The sequence below is a fragment of the Alligator mississippiensis genome, chromosome 1, assembly GCF_030867095.1.
Source record: "Alligator mississippiensis isolate rAllMis1 chromosome 1, rAllMis1, whole genome shotgun sequence".
Lineage (NCBI taxonomy): Eukaryota > Metazoa > Chordata > Crocodylia > Alligatoridae > Alligator > Alligator mississippiensis.
Window position 1 is genome coordinate 150,271,534 of NC_081824.1, and position 21,935 is coordinate 150,293,468.

General features: G+C 42.9%; 1 protein-coding gene across 4 annotated transcripts in view; it reads left to right on the forward strand.

The window, feature by feature from the left end:
- The window catches only part of DISC1 (DISC1 scaffold protein), a 376,514-nt gene that overhangs the window by 299,821 nt on the left and 54,758 nt on the right, over positions 1-21,935 (forward strand). For all 4 annotated transcript variants that reach the window (XR_009455877.1, XM_059715412.1, XM_059715415.1 and 1 more), the window contains one exon: positions 8,579-8,639. Coding sequence is in view for 3 of the 4 variants with exons in the window: in XM_059715412.1 (XP_059571395.1) it covers positions 8,579-8,639 (61 nt within the window). In the remaining variant the exon portion in view is untranslated. The remainder of the gene's footprint in view (positions 1-8,578; positions 8,640-21,935) is intronic.

Here is a 21,935-nt window from a genome sequence, read left to right on the forward strand (position 1 = left end):
CACGTGTAGCATTTCCTGGAGACTGCGCCACCACAGGCAGCCCCACCACACTACCTGACTCCAGCAGGGTACAGTTTCAGGTCTTACCCAGGACCAAGAAAAACCTCCTCCATCCCCATAGTTTTTACTCTAACCTCCAGGTGATATAGGATCTGACGTCTTCAGGCTCTGTGATGCTACTCCTATGCTTCCCCAGATGTAACTGCTGGCCCTGCTCCCAGGGTCTGGGCTTATACATTTGCTGCCTAGCCCTCCTCCAATCAGGCAGCTGCTCCACAACCTGCCTGATGGTCTTAAAATGGTAGGCACAACTAGTGCACTGCCATGGTTTTGAGCAGTCTTATTTGAATGTGTCTGAGTAAGAAAAACTGAGCTTGAAAAAACTGGCCTATTTTGGTTTTAAAGGTATGTTTAACTAAAATTTTGTAGAGAATAATTTATCCTCTTTCTTTTTCTGCCACAAATACTGCAAGAGGAATTGCCATATGCTTAGTTTGCTAGATTTATAAAACTCTAAAAGAAGCTTAAAATCCATATGGAGCTATGGTAATTCTCTTTGATTTGAGCAATGTAATCAGCACTGAACTTGAAGGGTCATCTGCCTCTTATATTCTGGGAAGAATTGTTTCAGTTGTCCCTTTTAAGGCAGAATGTTTTATTTTACATTTATCTACCTTTCCCATTATCCCCCAAAACTTTTTGTTCTGCATTCAGGGGAAAAATACACGCACTAAAAGTAGCAGGTAGGGATGATATTTGTGTCAGTGCTTTACTAAAATCACAAAGTATTTCTCTGTGACTTGTTCCTCTGAAACCCAGTTAACTTCCTTGTTATTGAGAAGTGCAATCTGATCATCTCCAAAGACGGTGTTATCTTAACAACCAATCCTGGTCTGGCTCCAGTCCACAGTTTTGAGTGGACAGCTGTGAATTTCAACGCTGATTTTGTTCCCAACTTCTTTGCAGTTTAGAGATGTTTCAGTTACTGGTCTTGATTCAAAACCATCTCTGCTTTTTGGGCTAATCATTCTATTGGTCCTGATCCTGTTCTCGGTATCATGAATCAGGTATAAATATACTGAAGTCAGTGGAGTTATGTTGGTGCATTCAATAATGTTAGAATGGTTGTGCTCATTTTGTCTATAAAAAAGAAAAGAAATGTACACTAATTGGAAGCATACAGCACATTTAAATGCATGTATTATAATATGTATGCATTGGGTGGTTTAGCAGTAGTAACCAGGTATGTATGAAAAGGTTTTCTGCATTATATAGGGTTTGGGAACTTTCTTAGCAAAGTCAAGGTTCCAGGTTACAGTGAAATTCAAAAGTAATTTTCTCCAAAACTTGAAGACTTGAGTTCATTTACAGTTAGTTAGGTGCCCTGGAGAGAGAGAACCAGGAAACATTTATTATCCTCTCTCATCTCCACAAGAACCTAGCACCATTCACACAAGTAGATATCAGGAAGCACTACTTCACAGTTAGGGTGGCTAGGATCTGGAACCAACTTCCAAGGGAAGTAGTGGTCACTCCTACCCTGGAGGTCTTCAAAAGGAGGCTAGACAATCACCTAGCCGGGGTTGTTTGACCCCAGCATCCTTTCCTGCCCATGGCAGGGGGTCGGACTTGATGATCTGCTTGGGTCCCTTCCGACCCTACCTACTATGAAACTATGAAGTAGGTATCGAATCCCTTATATAGCTTCTGAGAGGACTCCGTTGAGGTCCTGCCCTCCCTACCTTGAGAGAATTTGGGAGTACCTAAAAATCCCTTTCCCCTTTTCTGTATATTCAGGGGGTGTCCAGCTTCCTTGTCTTGTTTGTGTAGGCCAGGGGTGCTCAACCCCTGGCCTGTGGGCCAGATCCATGGGTTTTTCAGGATGCCTGCAGGCTGTGGATCTGTGCATTAGACTGAGTATGCAGAGTAGCACCCGGCCTGATCCTGGAATGAAAGACTGGGTGGAGGCAGAGCAGGGGCCCCAGAACCCAATCCTGGCACACGGGGCTGGGCAGAGGCAGTGCAGGGCTTCCAGAGCATGAACACACTAGGCAAGGGCCCCTGGAATCCGATCCTGGCACTCTGGACTGGATGGAGGTAGCATGGGGCCCCTGGGACCCAATTCCAGCCCTGGGGGGCAGGCGGAGGAGGCATGGGGTCCCAGCTTCTGATCCTAGCATGCAGGATCCTCTCCGTCCCACAGACTGGCCCCATTCCCCTCATGCAGCTCATGGGACTAAAAGGTTGAGCACCACGGTTGTAGGAGAATCGGTACTCCTGCTATATTCCAAATTCAAAACCCCAAGGTTTCTGTTCCCAACTCCTCCCAGGTCAGCAGCACTGGGATCAGGGTAAACTCCTTCATTTGTGCAGTTGCCATTTTCAGGACTCTTCATATTGTTCTGTGTCTGAGACTTTGCAGAAGGCACCCACTGAAACCTGCATTACTGTGGTACATTCTGGGTGTCAAACTCAGAATACAATAGACACTGTTTTCAAGTCAGGAGAGGCCCAGAATTAGAAAGGCTTGCTTGTCGAGTGGAGAGCTGAGGTGGACACGAGTAGACATTTTACGCCCTGAAAGATGTTTCCTGTGGTTTTAAGGAAGAATGAGATTTCCAGTGCCTCCAGTAAATGCAAAGGGGGTGGCTATTAATTTCATAGCAACTTGTTATTTCAACCTTTCCACATATTTTTTTAAAAGCTTAGGGCACAAGGTAGTGATGGCGAGAGTGAAGGATTATGTGGCGTGACGACCAGAATGGATCTCTTAACTGCTGGTTTCCAGACATCACAGGAACTGCCATTTAAGATCAAAGCTCTGTTCCAATGTATGGCAACATACTTTTCAAGCAGCAGCCAGTTCCCAGATGTCTCAAACGAAGGAGGAAGAAACCCTGAAGTTGTCAGTCATTGAGTAAACTGTCTGTAGGAAAAGTTTCCTTCTTAAAATATGAGGGGTTTTGTTTTCACTCCTTCCTATTATAATTCTGGATGGTCTTTTTACTTGTAGAAATGCTCTATCATGTAAAGAATAAGTGGTTAAACTCATAACCTCATGAAATCTTATGACAGTGAGGGCCACAGGTTAATTGTGTGTACCATAATGATACCTCTTAGATTGGACTGTTTCTTAGAGCAAAACTAAATAACTGGAAGAAAAATGTATGAACTATTTATTACAGTATTTTTCTTATTTTTGGAAAATAACCCACAGACCAGAAAAGTTTGGTGACTGTATTGATTCAGAGTGACAAGCTTTCTAGGATTTTTTTTTCTTCTCTGTTGCCTGCCAGTTTCTTTTCTTAATCCTTGTTTTTTCCATAAGGATTTCCCTTTCTACTACTGTTTCCCATAGAAATGCATGACTTAGAGTAAATCATGCTCCCTCAGAGTATGTTCTCTTGGATTTTTTCCCTTCTCTATCTGCAGGATGCAGTCTCCTGCTGCTCTGCAATCCAAAATCTTGCTACTGTTACTGTGGTTTGATAAATCAACTTGACATGTGGTTGGAGGAGCTGAAATGTAGTCTCTGAAGTTTGACTGGCTTTTCAAGTTAACCTTCAAATACACTGAAGCTTTGCCACAGTTTTCAGACTATGGCTTCACACATTTTATTCATCACATCATCTGCTATTATAGAGAAAATCAAATACTTTTCTGCTAATCATGTACTTTCTTTTTTTTTAAACCTTTTGAAAGCTGAATTCTACTATTCCTTGTCAAACCCAGATTCTGCTCTCAGTTTTGGCCCTGTAGGTCCATTTAAATCAATCCAGTTACTCCAATTTAACATTAGCACTACTGAGAGCTGAATTCTGGCTTCAGACTGTAATCAAGCAAAAATCCCATAGAAGTCAGTTGGAGTTCTGCTTGACATGGCTCATAAAGCTCTTGGGAAGGAATATAGCATTCATGGGAAGGAAAGTGAGACTAATTGTTTGGGCTTGAGCTATCTAGTGCAGGCAAATGCTGTGCAAGTCACCTCATGCTCTTGCCTGAGCTCACTACCAACTGCTGTTCCATCCCTTAGCTATGGACAATGGATCATTTCTAATTTTGCCAAAATCAGGCCATTTACAAATCATAGAATCATAGAAGTAGGGTCGGAAGGGACCTTGTAGATCTTCAAGTCTGACCCCCTGCCTGGGCAGGAGGAAAACTGGGCTCAAATGACCCCAGCCAGGTAGGCATCAAGCCGCTTCTTAAAGACCCCCAGGGTAGGAGCCAGCACCACTTCCCTTGGAAGTTGGTTCCAGATCCTAGCCGCCCTAACTGTGAAGTAGTTCCTACGGATGTCTAATCTAAACCTACTCTCCAACTTGTGGCCGTTATTCCTTGTTACCCCCGGGGGCGCTAGGGGAAACAAGGTCTCCCCCAAACCCTTCTGGTCCCCCCTAGTGAGTTTATAGACAGTCACCAGGTCCCCTCTCAGCCTTCTCTTGTGAAGGCTGTTTTGCTACTACTGGGAGAATAGCCACTCTCCTGGGAGGAACTACAGGTATAGAAGTATTCATTTAGTTTCTCTTGCAAGAGTGAACGCTTGTATGCTCTTCTACCAGCCTGGTCCAGGAGAAGAGTGAATTAGTGGGTCAAAGCCCCCTACCTGTTCTCCAGACTGGGGATCCCTGGTCTGGGGTGTGAGCAGGGAGCTTCAGTGGCTGCTCTAGTAACCTCCTGGATGGGTCAGGGAGCAGGGTGGAGCAGTTGCTCCTTGCCTGCCACCTGTTTTCCAAACCAAGACATTTCTCTGCTAGATATAAACACCTGTTCAAGGCCTCAGGGTCTCCATTACATTACTAATAAGTATTCTGTAATAAGAAAGCAGGAGGCAGAAGTGTCACTACTCTGGTTTAGGTTTTGTGTCATTGAGGGACAGGATGTTAATTACTGTTTGGCCAACTTTTTAAAAGTGGCTATTCATTTTGGGTGCCAGCTTTTTTGTGCACCCTCAGAGATGCACCTCAGGCTTGAGCATGCATTTATTGCTCACCAGGTATCAGATTTGGGTCATGGTTTCTTAAGCTGAGTGCCCAAAACACAGGTAGTTTTTGGAAACATTAACCACAGTGCATAGTATATACATTGTAGGTTCTGATTTATAGATATCTGAAAACCAAATTAGCAAGAGTACTTTAGGAGGAGAAAATGGTGATACTTCACTATAAAAGTGAAAATGCTGTAGATTTGACTGATGAACAGACTTCAGTGTGGTTACTTGCAACCAGTTAGCAAGTTGCAGTAGATTTGGCCCTAAAATAAGAGAAGGTTATTGGTAGAAGGATGTTTTTGCAGGGATAAGAACTATTGAACAAAGAACTATTGATTCAGTTGAAAAAGAAAGATTAACCTTTGTTGAAACTGAAGAGAACACCCTAGAAACCCAAGTATGCAACTCAGGATCAGCTCCATCTGATTTTATTTGTAAGACTAAATTGTACCCAGCAGGAAAAAGAAAATATGCCAAAAAAGTAACAAAAAAGAAACACAGAGTGGTTTTTCATTAAATTAAGATTCCATGGGAAAAAACTATTTTTGATCTCTACAAATATACCAAGGCCTGCTCTTCCATTTGTATTTATGCTATTTTATGGGTATGTCCCTTTAAAGGCCAATAAAAGTTAAGCATCTAGATCCCTTGAGCACTGGTAAAAAAAAAAGACCCTGTTTGCTTTATTTTAAAAATAAACTCATTGACATGTTTATGTAGTACAGAATCCCATAAATTATTTTCTCTGCCATTAGCTAGTACTTTCTTAGCTAGATTTAAGAGTTTCCTTTATGGGTTTTAGTTTGAGTGATCTTGCGCTATGAGGTGGCAAATTAAAATGAAATCTACAAATCTGCTGCTTGTCCCCATTTCAAATGAATGGTCCATGGGGCTGAAATATTTGTGTAATTGTCAAAATGCATCTTTGAAATTCATTATTAGGAAAGTAACACACATAGAATATTTAAGCAATTAAAAAATGTCTCTGGGTTATAATTCTTTCAATTACACACACAAAGAATGAGGCAACATTATTCTGCTCTTAGTGGAAGGGAGTCACAGAAAGTTTTCCTTTCTTTTAATTTAGTTAACAATCTTGATAGTGAAGTATATGGTTTAGTGATGTGAGAACGTTTCCAAATGAGTGCTAGCTTTTAACTGACCTACTTTTGACTAGTGACTTTCCCTTGTACCTTACTTTTCGTCATTGAATAATACTGATTTATTAAACTCTGTGCTTCAAGGGCATTGTAAAACTGCATGTGGGGGCAGGACTGAACTGTGAAAGTGAGAATTACTGTATCAGATCAGACCCAATTAAAATGTGACAAGCGCAGCAGGAGAAATTGGAAATAGGGTTTATCTTTCATGTAATGTAAGAAGTCCCTATATTGGTTAGAAACAAAGTAAGTGTGAAACAGATTCTCCACCCTTTCTCATCCCTCTCTAGAAATTAATATATCTATTGACACGTATATTAGAAAGAATAAGCCCCGGAGTTTTAACGTCTCATATTCAAGGATATTATGGCAATGGCATGTGGATGGAAAGTTTGGCAGCCTTACAAAGCTGTCCATTATCCAAGCACAAATCAAATTCCAAATCAAAATATTTGCAATTGAGAGATAAGAATAATCTGAAATTTTAGCTTTACATAAAACTATAGTGTGTAATTAAAGAAACGTTTACAGTTCTGCAAGTCCTCTTCGATTTCACAGTTAGGCATTTCTGGGTCTATCCCAGAAGAGAGAGAGAGAGAGAAAAAGATGTTAATAAAATCAGATATTTTTTTCAAGCTTTGTAGTTCCCTCTCATAGCAGTCTCTTTGTAAAACTGTCTTTGATCTAAGGTAGAAGAACCATGGATTGGTTTCCAACATCATTGTAATCTTTATATAACCTTGTTGTGTAACATTCATTAGTTCTTCTCGTACAGAGCAGAACTGTAAATGTAAATGAATGCAAATATCTGTGTATAGCCTTCCTTAATCCCTCTGGCTCATAACATGTATTGTTGATCAGTACTTGACAGGGAATAGCAGTGGAAGGTGCCATGGACAGCAACACTGTGCTTTCTATGAGTGTTATCTTTAGAAACAATTGTATCTGATTGGCTGACTAAGTTGTTCCCTGCAATCAGTTCTACACTTGGTTCATTGGTGTTTCCTTGTTTGGCTGTAATGTGATCATTTTTTCATTTGCCATGAAATCTACTCCAAGATTTCAGGAAATCTGGGCAGAGCCCTGTTGATTTGGGGGGAAATTGGAAAATCAAAAAGTAAAACATCAGCTTTACACATATCAGTGATTGTGTTCAGATGTAAAAATCATTGTTGGTTTCCATTAACAATTTCTGGTCTAACAGTATCTTCCATCTCTGCTCTGTCTAGGTTAAAATGATGATACTATCACTGACTTCTCTCCCAGACAGGAAGAAAACACTACTTATAGAGGGGGGGAAAAGGGTGTGTGTGTGTGTGTGTGTGTGGTAGGGGGTCGGAGGAATTGATGGGTTCAAGGAATTGTTAGTGTGTACACTAAGCACAGAGTGAAGGAGAAAAAGAGGATGCAACCCTTTAGGGCCTTGGAGAAGAATTTTATGAAGTGTTGATATTGTTTCCTTTAGGAGTTTTAGAAGAATAGTGTGTATTTGTAAAAAGTTACATATTCCCCCCTAACCTGGAGAAAGTAATGGTCATAGGAGTGAGAACTGAAGAGCTATTTATGCTATTGTATAAATATATATACACTTTGAAAATATATATACTTTGGTTGCATCTGTTTTCTCAAACATGATTTACATTCCCTTTGTACTGAATCCCAATGGGGTATATGGATTTTTATAAAGGGGCATTTTAGCCTCATATTTCTCTTATTTGGGTGGCATTTATTGGAAGAAAGGTTAGAAATATTTCTTCTGTCCTGTGGAGCAAATGGTATTCAGCTGTCTATTCAATAAAAACTCACAACCAGATCCCAAGGTAAAACAATGGCATTTAAGAACATCACGTGGATTGAGAACAATCACCAAAATTCCTTTAAAAGTTGTTTGATGTCCTGGGCCTGATTCAGAAGCGTGTGTTTCATGAAGCTTTAAAGAGCTCTTTGGCATGGGCTGGCACATTAGCTGGGCTCATATGCTTCATTTCTTTGGAGGACAATGGAAAGCTAGCTCAGTGGGGCGGGGGGAGTGTGTGTGTGTGTGTGCGTGCATGGAGACGTGTTCATCAGTGTCCCTGCTGCTTCTCTCCCCACTTTCTACTTAGCTCAGCTACAGGTAGGACTTATTGACTTTATCACATATATTCCACTAAACATGGTTTAGACTTCAAAACAGATACAAAAAATGCATTCAAATCCTAATTTTATTAAGCAGCAGATGAATAGCTTTGTCTTTCACACTGCTCTGTGTACAACAGTGCATTTGAGAGATGGGCTATAAAAAGTTAAAAATCAAGGGTTATTTTCCACTGATTAAATGTATCTGTGTCCTGTATCTTTCCATCTCAATTCCCTCGTTAATAGTAGGAAGCCTAGACCTAAATTAATCAGTTTACAGAACAGACTACCTTTCATTTTTATCTTGCAGAGGCAAATGTGAAAGAAAATGCTGTGAAATACATGGACATGCTGGAGGACAAACTTCACAGGTAATGATAGCATGGTGGAAGCCTTTAAGATTCTTAAAAGTTTCTGCAGAAATGTAAATGTTGCTTTAGGGCATATTTTGGAACTTGTTCAAGAAATAGGGGAAGTCCAGACCTCAGAAAGGAGTCTTCTAAAGCAAAGGATTTTGTTTTTTTATTCTTTCATTCTGCAACCCCTAAATATGCACCAAAATGTTATTTTAAAACAAATCTGCAGTCTTAGAAGTCCTATAAGTGTTTGCATTCTGGGTCAGATTCATGGCTGTGGTGCAGCTGTCTTGCCACCAGTCTACCAGCACAGAGTGCTCATACTGAGTAGCTCTAGGCAGCAGAGGAATCCTTCTATGCCACTGGAGAATTCCCTGACAAGTCCCAGTCTCTCGCACACAAGATGTGGCAAAAGAAAAAGGGGATATGGCCAGAAGAGCACTGCATCTGCTTCACAAGGCTTCTAGAATGACCTTAAGGCTTCTTTAATTTATGTTGGAGACCAGTCCCGACTTCAGCAGCTCTGCATTGTGGGGAGCAAGGATAGCAAGAATAGCGAGCTTAAAATAGCAGGTACTTCCCAACCATACCTGTACAAAGCACAACTTAACTCTGGTATAGAAACTGTTCCCCTGAATTTTGAACACTCTCCAAGTAATTAAAGACCCACTTACATTTGAGTAGTTCTGAAAAATATAATGAGCTATTCCCTTGCTTTCTGTCCCAGGAACAAATAGAAATCAAGACAACCCTATAACTGTTAAGTATTTAATTCCTTCTCAGAAAACATATTTTTATGGACAACTGCAAAAATTAATAGTTAATCCTCTTGCTGTGTGACCAGTTCTGGTACCTGTTGGATTGCCTTTCCAAGCCTTATCACTTGGTGCTGTGTTGCTTTGTAATGGAATCGTGTTAAAATAGACTGTGTTTTACATTTTGTTAAAGGTTTTTAAAACCTAGAGTCTGGACTCCTGGCTTGTGTAAAAAGCATCTCCTTTTGTACTGCTAAACAGGTATTGACAATGGGCCTTCTCTCTCTAGTGTTTACTGCAATTAGAGGGAGGATTTCAGATGTTTTAGGCTTGTTTAAAATTGCTTTTTTAATTAACATCTTATATTTACTATGTCATAGCTATTAGATAAGTCAAAATCATAGTGCAAAACTTTGCTTCTTAATTTTTCATCGGGATTACACATTCTGAAAAATATATGGTGTAGTAGCCCATATACTTGGTTTTGTGGCTTTATATTGAAACAGCCAACTGTCCCTTCCCCCCATAACTGAAGTCATGTTCTCTTAAATACAAGGACACTTAAACACAAGGAAATTCTATATAGCAATATCATTTGAGTGTTTTTCACAGGGAGCATTAAGAAAATGGACAGCCTTCTGCTAGCTTTGCAATGGTCTTTTCAAACAAAGCATGATAAGGTGACCCAAATTAAAATCTGCAACTTTCTTTTTTAAATTAATATTTTAATCCTAGAAAAAAATAGTGTTTATATATATATTATCCACTGTTAGTAATCTGTAAAATTGTGCGTGGCTCCCACCTACCCTCCCACCCATATGACTGAGAGTGTGCTGGATTTAGAGATACTATCATGCAATGATCATCCTATTTATATGCAATGTCAAAGGATTGAAAGCTAAGCTGTCCTATGGATCTGTAATTTATTTTGGAAGCCAACACTGATCAGCAATGGCAGAACATTTCAAATTCTCCCAGATTTAGGCAACATAGTAGGTTGTATTTCAACATGTTGAAACTTTACTTAGAGATAGCATTGTTTAGTGCCATATTTAAATTAATATATCTTTTGAAACTCCACTGTAGTTAATTATTTTTCAGGATTGCCGATCTTTTCAGGTTTTACTGAGAACTTAAATACTTGTAGGTGAAATTCTACATTACTGTGGTCGTATTAATATGTTAATATTGTACCTTTGACCTTTCCACTAGGGATGCAAAAGGTTAAAGGATTAATTGTTTAACCAATAAGTGCAGTGATAACTAGTTAGCTTACCAATTATCCTTTGGCTTGGGATGGGCATAGTTTAGCAGGGAAGGGAAGCTGCATGGTGCACTAGTAGGAATCAGAAGGCAGCAGGGCAGGTTGGGGAGGGGAAGGAGGGAGGGGCTAGGGAGACTAGTACTCATAGTGCAGGGGCGGGCAAAATATGGCCTGTGGGCCAGATCCGGTCCACGAAGTCATTCTGTCTGTCCCACAGGGCCCCTAAAAAATATAGAAAATTAATATTTCACTCTTCGGTGAGCTCAACCACAAAAAGGAAGCTTACAAGAAGTGGAAGCTGGGACAGAGGACTAGGGAGGAGTATAAGAGTACTAGCTGAAACCCACAAAACATTTGAAAAAGTATTTCTTTAAATACAGGATTTTTAGTTATCCTTTGACCAAATACTTTAATGGAATCAAAACTTCACACAGTTGAAAAGGCTGCATTAAGCTGTCCATGTGTAAACGTAGACTTAGGAATATAAATACATATTTTGTCAAAAGTCTGACCTTGTGACTTGTTCGTAGTCATAGAATAAGAGGGCCCTTGTACATGTGACACAGGGTGCTGGAAGGCCAGGCATGCTAAGGGAAGGTCGGGCTTAATGGGCTTCCAGTGCCCCATGCACCATCCCCACCACCTTCTCCAGCTGCCAGCACACTCAGCTGCCCTTCTGTCACCTTCTTGAGGCAGCCACCCCATTCCCAGGCAGTCTCAGCTGGCAGGAAGGTAGTGGGGATGGTGTACGGGGCTCTGAAAGCCCGCCAAGCCTGAGCTTCCCCAAACACGCCCAGGTTTCCAGTGCCCCATGCACCGTTGGATCCAGTGGGTGCTGCCTGAGAGCTTGGGCTGCACCTGCACAGATAGCACCCTGCCTGGGTGGCCCTGGGGGGCACCACCACCATGGAGAGAAGCACCACCCCAGCACCGCCCCCCCTGCAGCTCAGGGGCTGCACGACCCAGTGGTAGCTTCCATGGGAAGGCTTCACCTGGGGGGAGGGGTGGAAGAACAGTGAGGGGCCTGATCTTTTTTTTTTAATTTTCTCCCAGAGCCTACCTGCATCTACCACAGCCAGGGAATGAGCTGCCAGTGGGTTGCGCAGTCCCTGAGCTGTGGGGGACCCTGGTTCTTTCCTCTGCGGTGGTGGCACCCCCCCGGGCAGCACCCACACACCCAATGGCACCCTGCCCAGGTGGTCCTGGGGGTGCCACCACCATGGAGGAAAGCACTGGTGCCCCCCACAGCTCAGGGCCTGCCAGGAGCCTGGCCACCGGCTGCTTATTCTGTCTGTCCAGAGCACTCTGGTTGTTTCAGTAAGCATTGTGATTGGCTGCCGAGACAACCAACTGGAGTGCTCTAGACACACAGACTAAGCCTATATTATTATTATTATTATTATTATTATTACAGTAAAAGCTCTGTTCTCCGGCATCCCCCAGGAATGGCAGATGCCAGTTAATCAAATATTCCGGTTAATCAGATGTACACTCTCTGGCATCAGCGTGCCAGGGGACAGGGAGCGGGGGCCCCACACAGGCTGCTTTTTCCTGCGCAGGTTGCTTTGCGCTGGGCTATAGGCTGAAAAAGTGGCAAAGAAAAACTCAGCTCGCGGCAGCAAAATGGGAAGTTCCCCGGAAGTGGTACTTTCGGTTTCGCTTTTGCCGCATTGCACCGATGCTGGTTAATAGAGTTTTCCGGCTAATAAAGTGCTGGTCAACACAGCTTTTACTGTATTATATATTGCTTGGGCATGTAGGGGTGAAATCAGGAAGGCCAAAGTGCAATTGGAGTTGCACCTAGCAAGGGACATGAAAGGATTCTACAAGTCTGTTAGCAGCAAGAGGAGGGTCAGGGAAAGTGTGGATCCCGTACTGAATGGAGGAGGCAACCTAGTGACAGATGATGTAGAAAAGGCTGAAGTACTCGATGCCTTTTATACTTCGGTCTTCACAGGCAAGGTCAGCTCCCAGACTACTGCACCGGGCAGCACAGTTTAGGGAGGAGGTGAGCAGCCCATCATGGTGAAAGAATAGGTTAAGGACTATTTAGAAAAGTTAGATGTCTGCAAGTCCATGGGGCCGGATGGAATGCAGCCCAGGGCGCGGTGGGAATTACTGGTAGCACAGCCACTGGACATTATCTTTGAAAATTCATAGTGATTGGGGGTGGTCCCGGATGATTGGAAAAAGGGCAAATATAGTGCCCATCTTTAAGGAAGGGAAGGCTCTAGGGAACTATAGACCAGTCAGCTTCACCTCAGTCCCCAGAAAAATCATGGAGCAGGTCTTCAAGGAATTCATTTCTAAGCACTTGGAGGAGAAGAAGGTGATCAGGAACATCCAGCATAGATTCACCAAGGACAAGTCATGCCTGACCAGCCTGATTGCCTTCTGTGATGAGATGGCCAGCTCTGTGGATCTAGGGAAAGCAGTGGATGTGATATACCTTGACTTTAGCAAGGCTTTTGATATGGTGTCCCACAACATTCTTGCAAGCAAGCTAAGGAAGTAGGGTTTGGATGAAAGGTGGCTGGATTATCAGATTCAGTGGGTAGTGATCAATGGCTCAGTGTCTAGTTGGCAGCCAATCTCAAGTGGACTGCCCCAGGGGTCAGTCTTGGGCCTGGTTTTGTTCAATATCTTCATTAACAATCTGGAAGATGGGGTGGAGTGCACCCTCAGCTAGTTCACAGATTATACCAAGCTGGGGGGAGTAGCAGATATGCTGGAGGGTAGGGTTAGGATTTAGAATGACCTAGATAAATTGGAGGATTGGAATAAAAAAAATCTCATGAGACTGAACAAGGACAAGTGAAAGTCCTGCACTTAGGATGGAAGAATCCTATGCACTGCTGCAGCCTGGGGACTATCTGGCTAAACAAGAGCTCTGCAGAAAAGGACCTGGGGGTTACAGTGGACAATAAGATGGTTATGAGTCAACAGTGTGTCCTTGTTCCCAAGAAGGCTACCAGCATAATGGACTGCATTATTAGGAGCATTGCTACCAGATCAAGGGAACTAATTTTCCCCCTGTAGTTGGCACTGGTGAGGCCACATCTGGAGTACTGTGTCCAGTTTTGGCCCCTTCACTACAGAAAGAGTGTGGACAAGTTGGAGAGAGTCCAGCGGAGGGCAAGAAAATGGTTAGGGGCCTAGGGCACATGACTTCTGAAGAGAGGCTGAGGGAACTGGGCTCATTTAATCTGCAGAAGAGAAGACTGAGAGGGGATTTCATAGCAACCTTTGACTACTTGAAGTATGGTTCCAAAGAGGATGGAGCTAGACTGTTCTCAGTGGTGGCAGATAACAGAACAAAGAGCAATGGTCTCAAGTTACAGCAAGGGAAGTTTAGGTTGGATATTATGAGAAACTGTCTTATTAGGAGGGTAGTAAAGCACTGGAACAGGTTACCCAGAGCAGTTGTGGAATCTCCATCCTTGGAGGTTTTTAAGACCTGGGTAGGCAAAGCTTTGGCTGGAATTATCTAGTTGGGGCTGGTTTTGCTTTGAGCAGGGAGTTGGACTAGATGCAGCTCCAGCATTTGCAGTAGGGGAAGCCTGGAGAAGCCCTGCACTGGAACCTGCTGCTTCCTCCACTCCCTGCTGTGCAGGTCCCTGCACTCTGCTGGGAGTGGAGGAAGCCCTGCCCCCTGCTTCCCTGCAGAGTCCAGGACAGGGCTTCGCCAATGTGAGTGTGGAGCCCCTGCAATAAAAACAGCTGAGCAGACTGCACAGGGGATGCTCCTTGTCCCCAGCGCAGCACTGGCTGCCTCTATCACAGAGGCTCCACATTGAACGCCTGCAGCTCCCAACTTGCAGCGAGGAAGCCCCGTGCTGGACTCCATGGGGTAGCAGGGGGCAGGGCTCCCTCCACTCCTGGCAGAGTGCAGGGACCTGCACAGAAGGGAGCGGGGGAAGCAGAAGGCTCCAGTGCAGGGCTTCCCTTGCTGTGAGTGGTGGAGCTGCACTCGTGTAGCACGGAGCCCCAGTGATGGGGCAGGCTCCACTCCTTCCTCCCGCACAGCGCTGGCTGGAGCTGCATCTGCTCTGGGCATGAGCACCCTGACCTCCCCGCCTGCTGCTGCTGCATGCTATGGGGGAAGCCTGCACCCCCAGCCTCCCTCACACCCCACACACCCACACCCTGTCCCCACAACCCCCATCGACATATACATACACCCCAACATACCCTATGCCCTACACAGCCACACCCTCTCAAAACCCCCACTCATACTCCCACAAACACACACACTATAAAAGAGTGACACTTTATTTTTGAGTTATTATGCAATCCCTTCTATATACAGTACACAATCACAAGTCATGCATGTGATAGTGTATGATTCATTTTACCTCCTTAGCCTGTGCACAGAGGAGGGGTTAAGTGCCAAGGCTGGCTACAGGCGAGACAAATGGATCTTTAGCATCAGCAGTCTTGAATGGCTTTGACCTATCAGCAGAGGTGAGATGTCATGTTAATCTTTCCTCCTGGGTGTTGTCCAAAAGAGAGAGCAGACTGAAAAAAGCAGGCTGGCAAGTCTAGGGCCAAGAGAGTCTTTGATCTGGGAAGCTGGAGAAGACTAGGCAGGAACAACTAAATATCTTTGGAGGGTGCTCAGGGTTGTGCAGTCTAGTTTGGGGACAGAAGGACTGTTTAACCTTTTTGGAGGGGACAGAGAACCTCTGGCTGGCTGGGCTTTATCCCAATACATGCCTTTACTGAAGAGACTGGCTGCTGTGCTGCTTGGAACTGTGGGTTGCACTAAGTCACCCCAAGAGGACAAAACATCCCTCTCAGGAGTGGAACTGGAGTGGAACTTGAGTCAGGGACACAGAAAACCGGGAAGGGTGAGGACCTCCAAGGCTGGGATCTCAGAGTGGGAAGGAGCTTGGCCTCCCCCCTTGCTCTAGAAGCCAAACCTGGGCTGGCTTCAAAGCGTACTCTGAGAGCAGACAAGGCTCCAGTGGTCCCAAACAAGTAGCCCCCTGGAGGGCACTCCATGAAACCTTCATGCTATGTGGAAGAACTGTTGGAAATTTATTCTTTTAAACATTTTTATTAATGAAAAAAAAAATGAAGAGCATTAAGACTGTAAACTAAGAAATAAAATAAACATTTTAAAGACCTGTCTGGGCTTTCCCCACTCCCCCTTCCCTTTTTCCTTTTTTCTGTTTTTTTTTTTCCCCCCAGGGAATCTTTGCAGTAAATGTTGTTTAGCATTTCTGTTGAAAAAATATTTTGATCATTTTTAATGATTTTATCCTCTTATGGATATGTAATAACTTTATCTCCTGTCTACAAAGTTTATTATTCCTTCCTTTCCTCATTCCCAGGCAGTTTGATAGAATGGTTAAGTCAACAAGTTTTTCTCCACCTATACAGAAAAACAGTATCATACAAATTTTTAAGTAAAAAAATGTATACATTTTATGGGGCAATCTCATCTCATAAAATGGTAAGTACCTACTAAGCTTGACTAGGTGTGTAAAGCCCTTTGCATTATCTTTTCTTTTGTTTTTAAAGCATGTTTATTATTTCTGAGAACTGCTGAGTTAACAGCTTTTGAGAAACATATCCTCTGAAAAGATACAAAAACAGTCAGTGGCCCTGCTGGCTTCATTCACATAACTTCATCAATGTATTTCAACCCATCTCTGGGTTTCATACAGTATACAGTCCTTGGCCACTCTGCTATAACTGAAGGAAGGGGGCCATTGGTAATACTTATGGTTGTTTTTGACACATAGATTGCTAATTACATAATTAACTTGGTATATGATGCACACACATTGGTGAGTCAATATGACCTATGTGTCACAGCCAGGTTATGGGAACGTGTAACATGTATTTGTACATATCTATACAATTTAACATATCAACTATAAGAAAAATATATATTTTATTTAAATTAACTCATCACTTCTGTGTTTTCATTTTTTTTAAATTATATAAAGAGTTTTCCAAAACAGTTTAGCGCTCATGTTAATGAAAGCTGGCTGAGCATCTTTATATGAGGTTGTCTTTCATGCACTCTTGTTCTCTTAGAGAAAATTGGTTTCATGGTCATACTACTTTCCATTCCTCAGGGAGTATCTATTATGGACAATTGAAATAAGAGTCTTGCAGTATCCACATCATTCAAGATGTCTCTAATCATAGCCTTAATGATACAACTCTTTGAAGAGCTAGAAGGTACAGCTATGAATAGGCCTAAGTCTCATGTCTGGTGGCGGGGGGGGGGGCTGTCTGAGACTCAGGATCCAAAATAGAAAAGAAGTTATACACACTATAGTAGAGCTGTTAAGATTTGGGCCAACATTTGCAAACCTGGATGCCTAAATTTAGTCTCATAAATCAATAGTTAGACAGCTAAATAAAAGTGGCCTGAATTTGAAAAGTACAGAGCATCCATAAAGCACTTTGGAATCAATGAATACTAATTTTGAAAATCATGTCACTTTATTCAGGTTCTCAGGCACGGGACTAAAACTCTAGACATCCAGGTTTGCAAATTTTGCCATTTTTTAAAGCATTCAGAAAGAATCCCCTCTCTTTACATGGCTAAGAGACCTAAAATGTTTATTACCACACACAAACTTAATTACCTCCAAGTAGTTATGTTTGGTGAATTGCATATCCCATGGACTGAAGCCATGAAAAACAAGTATTAGAGCTCCTGTCTCATCTCCATTTCACTCACTGATTCTCTTTACTGGAGTATGGCTACTAAGTAAACAAACTTTGTGAACCTAAAGCATGTTTGTTACTGTCCAGTAACTGCCCATGTGCATGCTCTTACTCTGTTCTAAAGGCAAGTAGCCCATACCATTAATTGGGCATGTCTACATGTGCAACTAGTGCACATGAACAAACTCCGGAACTTATTGCTCCTGGTCACACCATTTGAATGTGAGCCCAGGAGCAATTACCTACAGAGCAATCAGCTCTGGAATGTATTCTTGTGCAACACTGTGAGCCAGGTTGGAGCAGCCTCAGCTGGCAGGAGGCCTAGAGGGTCAGCCTGCCAGCCCAGGGCTGCTCTGCCTCCCGGTCAACATACCGTAGAGGGGCACACATTCAAATGGTGATAAACTCTGAAGTTTATTGCTCTGGAGTTTATTGCTCCCAGGGAGCACATTCAAACAGCATGCCCAGGAACAATAAACTCTGGAACAATAAAATCCAGAGCTTATTATTTGGCATTACTTGCACGTGTAGACATGCCCACTGTAGACTAGGTTATATCACACACACACAGGAATTCCTTTATACTACTTTAAGGCCCACTCTACATGTTAATTGTGTAATTACCTAGTTAATTGAGCAATTACCCTGAGACCAGCTACGCATGCAAAGTAGATATCACATTATAAAAAGCTCTGAACAGGTGTAAATTTAGACCTCGAAAATGTGTACTAACTTTATCTCTTTGCTATGGAGGTTTAATTTGCACATGTAGCAGGGTCTCCCCTAGGGCTGAAATAGCTCTGTCAGCTGTGGGCTCCCAGCTGCAGAGGTGCACCTTGACCAGCCGGAGCTGTGGATCCTGTAACTGCTGTGGACTCTCAGCCCCAGCAGTTGTGGATTCTGGGTCCCAGCAGCATCCTGCAGCTGCTGTGACTTAGAGTTCCACAGCTGTGGATGCTGGGTGCCCACAGCATGCCTCCTAGTGCTGGCACCCAGCTGAGTCCCAGTAGCTGCAGGGTGAGGCTGTGGCAATCTTCCAGCCCCGGGGGAGGGGAGGGGGAGGGAAGACAGGAGTGAAACCCCTGGGGCTGGGAGCTTGCTGCAGCCGCAGTGTCCCATCACTGGGGATTTTACACACCCCCAGAGCTGGGAGCTTGCTTCAGCAGTCTCCCCCAGCCATGGGGGGGATGCATGGAGTAGCCCTACATCCGGGAGCCCCTCAGCTGAGGGACTCCCAGCTGTGAGAGCTTGCTTCTTGCTGGTGAAGGGGGAGCCAGGGATCAGGCTTTCCCTGCACTGGCAATAAAGTGCAATGGGATCTAATGCAGAATCCCACAATTGTGCTTACTGCCATGCACAGGTGGCATGGCAGGAGGCACGACTTTGTGGATCACACTTTAGATCCCATTGTACCATTACCTGCACATATAGAGGGGGCCCAACTACCATTCTCAAACCAGCCGTAACTATGGAGCCACTACCAATGTGTTTGTATTTAAAGGTTAAAGGAAACTATTTAGAAATTAGAAGATAGGACTCTTTATGTTAAGGAAAGCTAAGCATCATTAAATGATGCAAACCTGTTTGTTAGATTTGGGGTGAAGAGGCAATAGAGCTTGCTATTTTAAATGCCATTGAATTCTTATAAAGCTCTAAATACCTGTTCCTTTGATTCAAACATTTACAGCAATCCTTCAGTGGTATCCATGGGGAAAAATACTTGGAATGCCTCAGCTCTTGTGATACATAATGGCAGCTTTTAGAAACCTTATCAGCCAGCTACTGATAACCTGTAGAAATTTACAACCGTGGTACAGATTGAGCCAATACAACAGAATCATCCTGAAGAGTCTTCTAATGATTCTGTGAGTTGGAAGCCACAACTTTTGGCACATATCAAAGACACTGTATGGCATATCAAATTAGTAGTTTTTAAGTGGCACTATATTGTTAACATGAAAGTCTTGCCCTAGAAATATTTCTTGATAGCCAGAGTCAGAAAGCAACTAGAACTCCAAGAGATCCCAAAGTTCTTAATATCCTCTGTTATCTTTTCTCTTGCATTCACAATGTGAGAACTAGGAATGCGATGGAAAAAATTAAACACAGTGTCAGCAGAAACCCCAACAGAGCCAGCTTCGTCACTAATTAAATAACGACGCCTTAAAGACATTTTTCAAGACTGTCAAGACCAGGGGTGGGCAATTATTTTGGATGGAGGGCCACTTACTGAGTTTTGGCAAGCCACCGAGGGCCACATGACAGGCATCCAGGAGCAGATAAATATTAATTTTATAAATTTTTTAGGGGCCCCGCAGGCCGCATAGAATGGCCTGGTGGGCTGCATCCAGCCCTCAGGTCATATTTTGCCCACCCCTGGTCAAGACTCTTTACTGTAATGCAAGGCCCCCATCCCACAAGTTGTCCTGTAGACTCCTGTGCCTATTTGGAGCTCCTTTCAAGGTCAGGTGCAGAGACCCTGAGGAACAAGCTGTAGTTTCAGGGGCTAGGTTAGTGAGAGCAATAAGCCTACAAAACTCAGTTAAATAAAACCCCTCTTGGATTTTTCATGCACAAATTCCTTTTACACGTATTGAGAAAGGTTTATAGTTCCTGTGCAGCTGAATACAAAGCCCCATGGCCTGCTAGAGGAGAATCCTCTTGCTGAGAGCATGGCATAAGCAACCTTCGGGCTGCTCAAAACAAGTCCCCTCACAAGCTCCCCACCATAGGGAGCTTCTTCGTCGTGCATGACATGACACTACAGGCATTGTAGAGAACCCTGGGTGGCCTTCTGTATCTTACAATAACCCTCAAGCTGCTGAAATTACACTGGGGATTGTTTTCAGCCCCTGAAGCAGCTCAGATTCAAAATCGTGCAAAAAATTAAAGCTACCTTTGCCCTCTTTGCCCCAAGGCTTCATGTTTTATACTGTATTTTGGAGAGAGACAGTACAAGCTCTCACCCGTTGTTTAAAAATGAACTGATCTTGTTTTGCTTAAGAACACATCTGCTTCAGTAGTGATGAATGTAAGTTGGACCAAATACTATACATTTCTAGTGACTCATTTTATCCTTTTCGCCCAGCTGACCCATGTCATATAACAGCTGTGAGAACATTAGCTACGAAGTAGTGAGCAGCAGACACTTTATATGCTGTGATGCATTCCATTATATCTCATGGCCCACATGGTGATGGGTCCTAAATCCCTTATCACAGTTGCCTCAGGCTGGAAGCAATTTTTTGTACCAGCTGATGTAAAGATGACATTTCTTGAGGTGAGGGAATTTAATTTGATTGTACTGTACTCCAGGCCTCAAAAGATTATTCTGTGATTTCCATTCATCACAAAAATAGAGGCTTTTAGTTGCTCTTTTTAATTCACAGATAGAAATTATAAAGTTATTTTAGGGGAATAACATTTTTAAAGGCTAACTGGTGACAATTACACTGTTTTTCTGAGTTATTTTCTTTATTATTCTGCAAATGGAGAAATAAATAAATGTGCCCTCTAAGAAGCTACAATATTGCAATGAATGTGCTCTGCCACTATTGACTGGTAATAATGCAGCACCCTGCAACTTTGTAAATGAATACAAAACTTTCTCCTTCAATTGATCCTCTTTGGCTATTTGTCTTGATTTATTTCTGTTCAGCCATGTTTCTTTATTTTATTCTAATGGTGGCTTTTGTCAATTCTTGGACACAATACAGGGAATGTAGTAGAGGCTTATTTTGATGCAAGGTATACTCTTTTGTGGAGCTGCTTGTTTACTGAAGCATGAAGGGGATGTATGTTTTTAGGACAACTTACAAGACCTTATATTTACTAAAGAAGCAGAATCTTAACCCAGAATGTATTTCACCTGATCTTGTACATCTGTAAGTGATTATTTGTGATAGATGTTCAATCATCCGTCACTTGACTAGTTCAGAATGAATTTGGCAGGAGCCTAGTTGTTCAGCCTGTCAGCACTTAGTCACTTCTGTGGAACATACATGATGAGTACGAGGGAAAAGCTGTGCTAAGCTTGCTGAAATTGAAAGGGACACTACCAAGCAGTTGTAGGTGTCATGAGCATTTTCAAAGGAGTTTATAAAAACCAAGTACAAATGGAAATGTTTTCAAAAAAATATTTCATTGAAATAGTTTTGAGGATTTGAATGCCCCTTTTGCGGTTGGAAACGAATATTTGCGACAGCTTTCAGTTAAAGCAGGACAACAAGCAAGTGAAACTGGGTAGGAAGAGATCCATTTCATTTCACACTCCAACCTCAACAAATAAAAATAGCCACACTTGCTTAAATAATTAAGGGAATTCAAGATTTTTAAACTTGGCTGCCAAAATTTAGGTTCATAAACCTAAATCAGAGAGAACCTGTTTGCCTTCCTGTTTTTCAGTTGCCTGGATCAGGCTGCCTTCAGAAAACTCTCTGCAGAGGGAGGAGCTGTAAAATTCCATTCACTGAGTTCCTAGTATATTATGTGGTTTGAGTGTCAAACACAGGGTGGAGGCCATTTGCCTCTGAATGTATACAGATGTCCAGAAACTGCGGGCACACAGTCCATAGGATCATAGGATGGTAGGGCTGGAAGGGA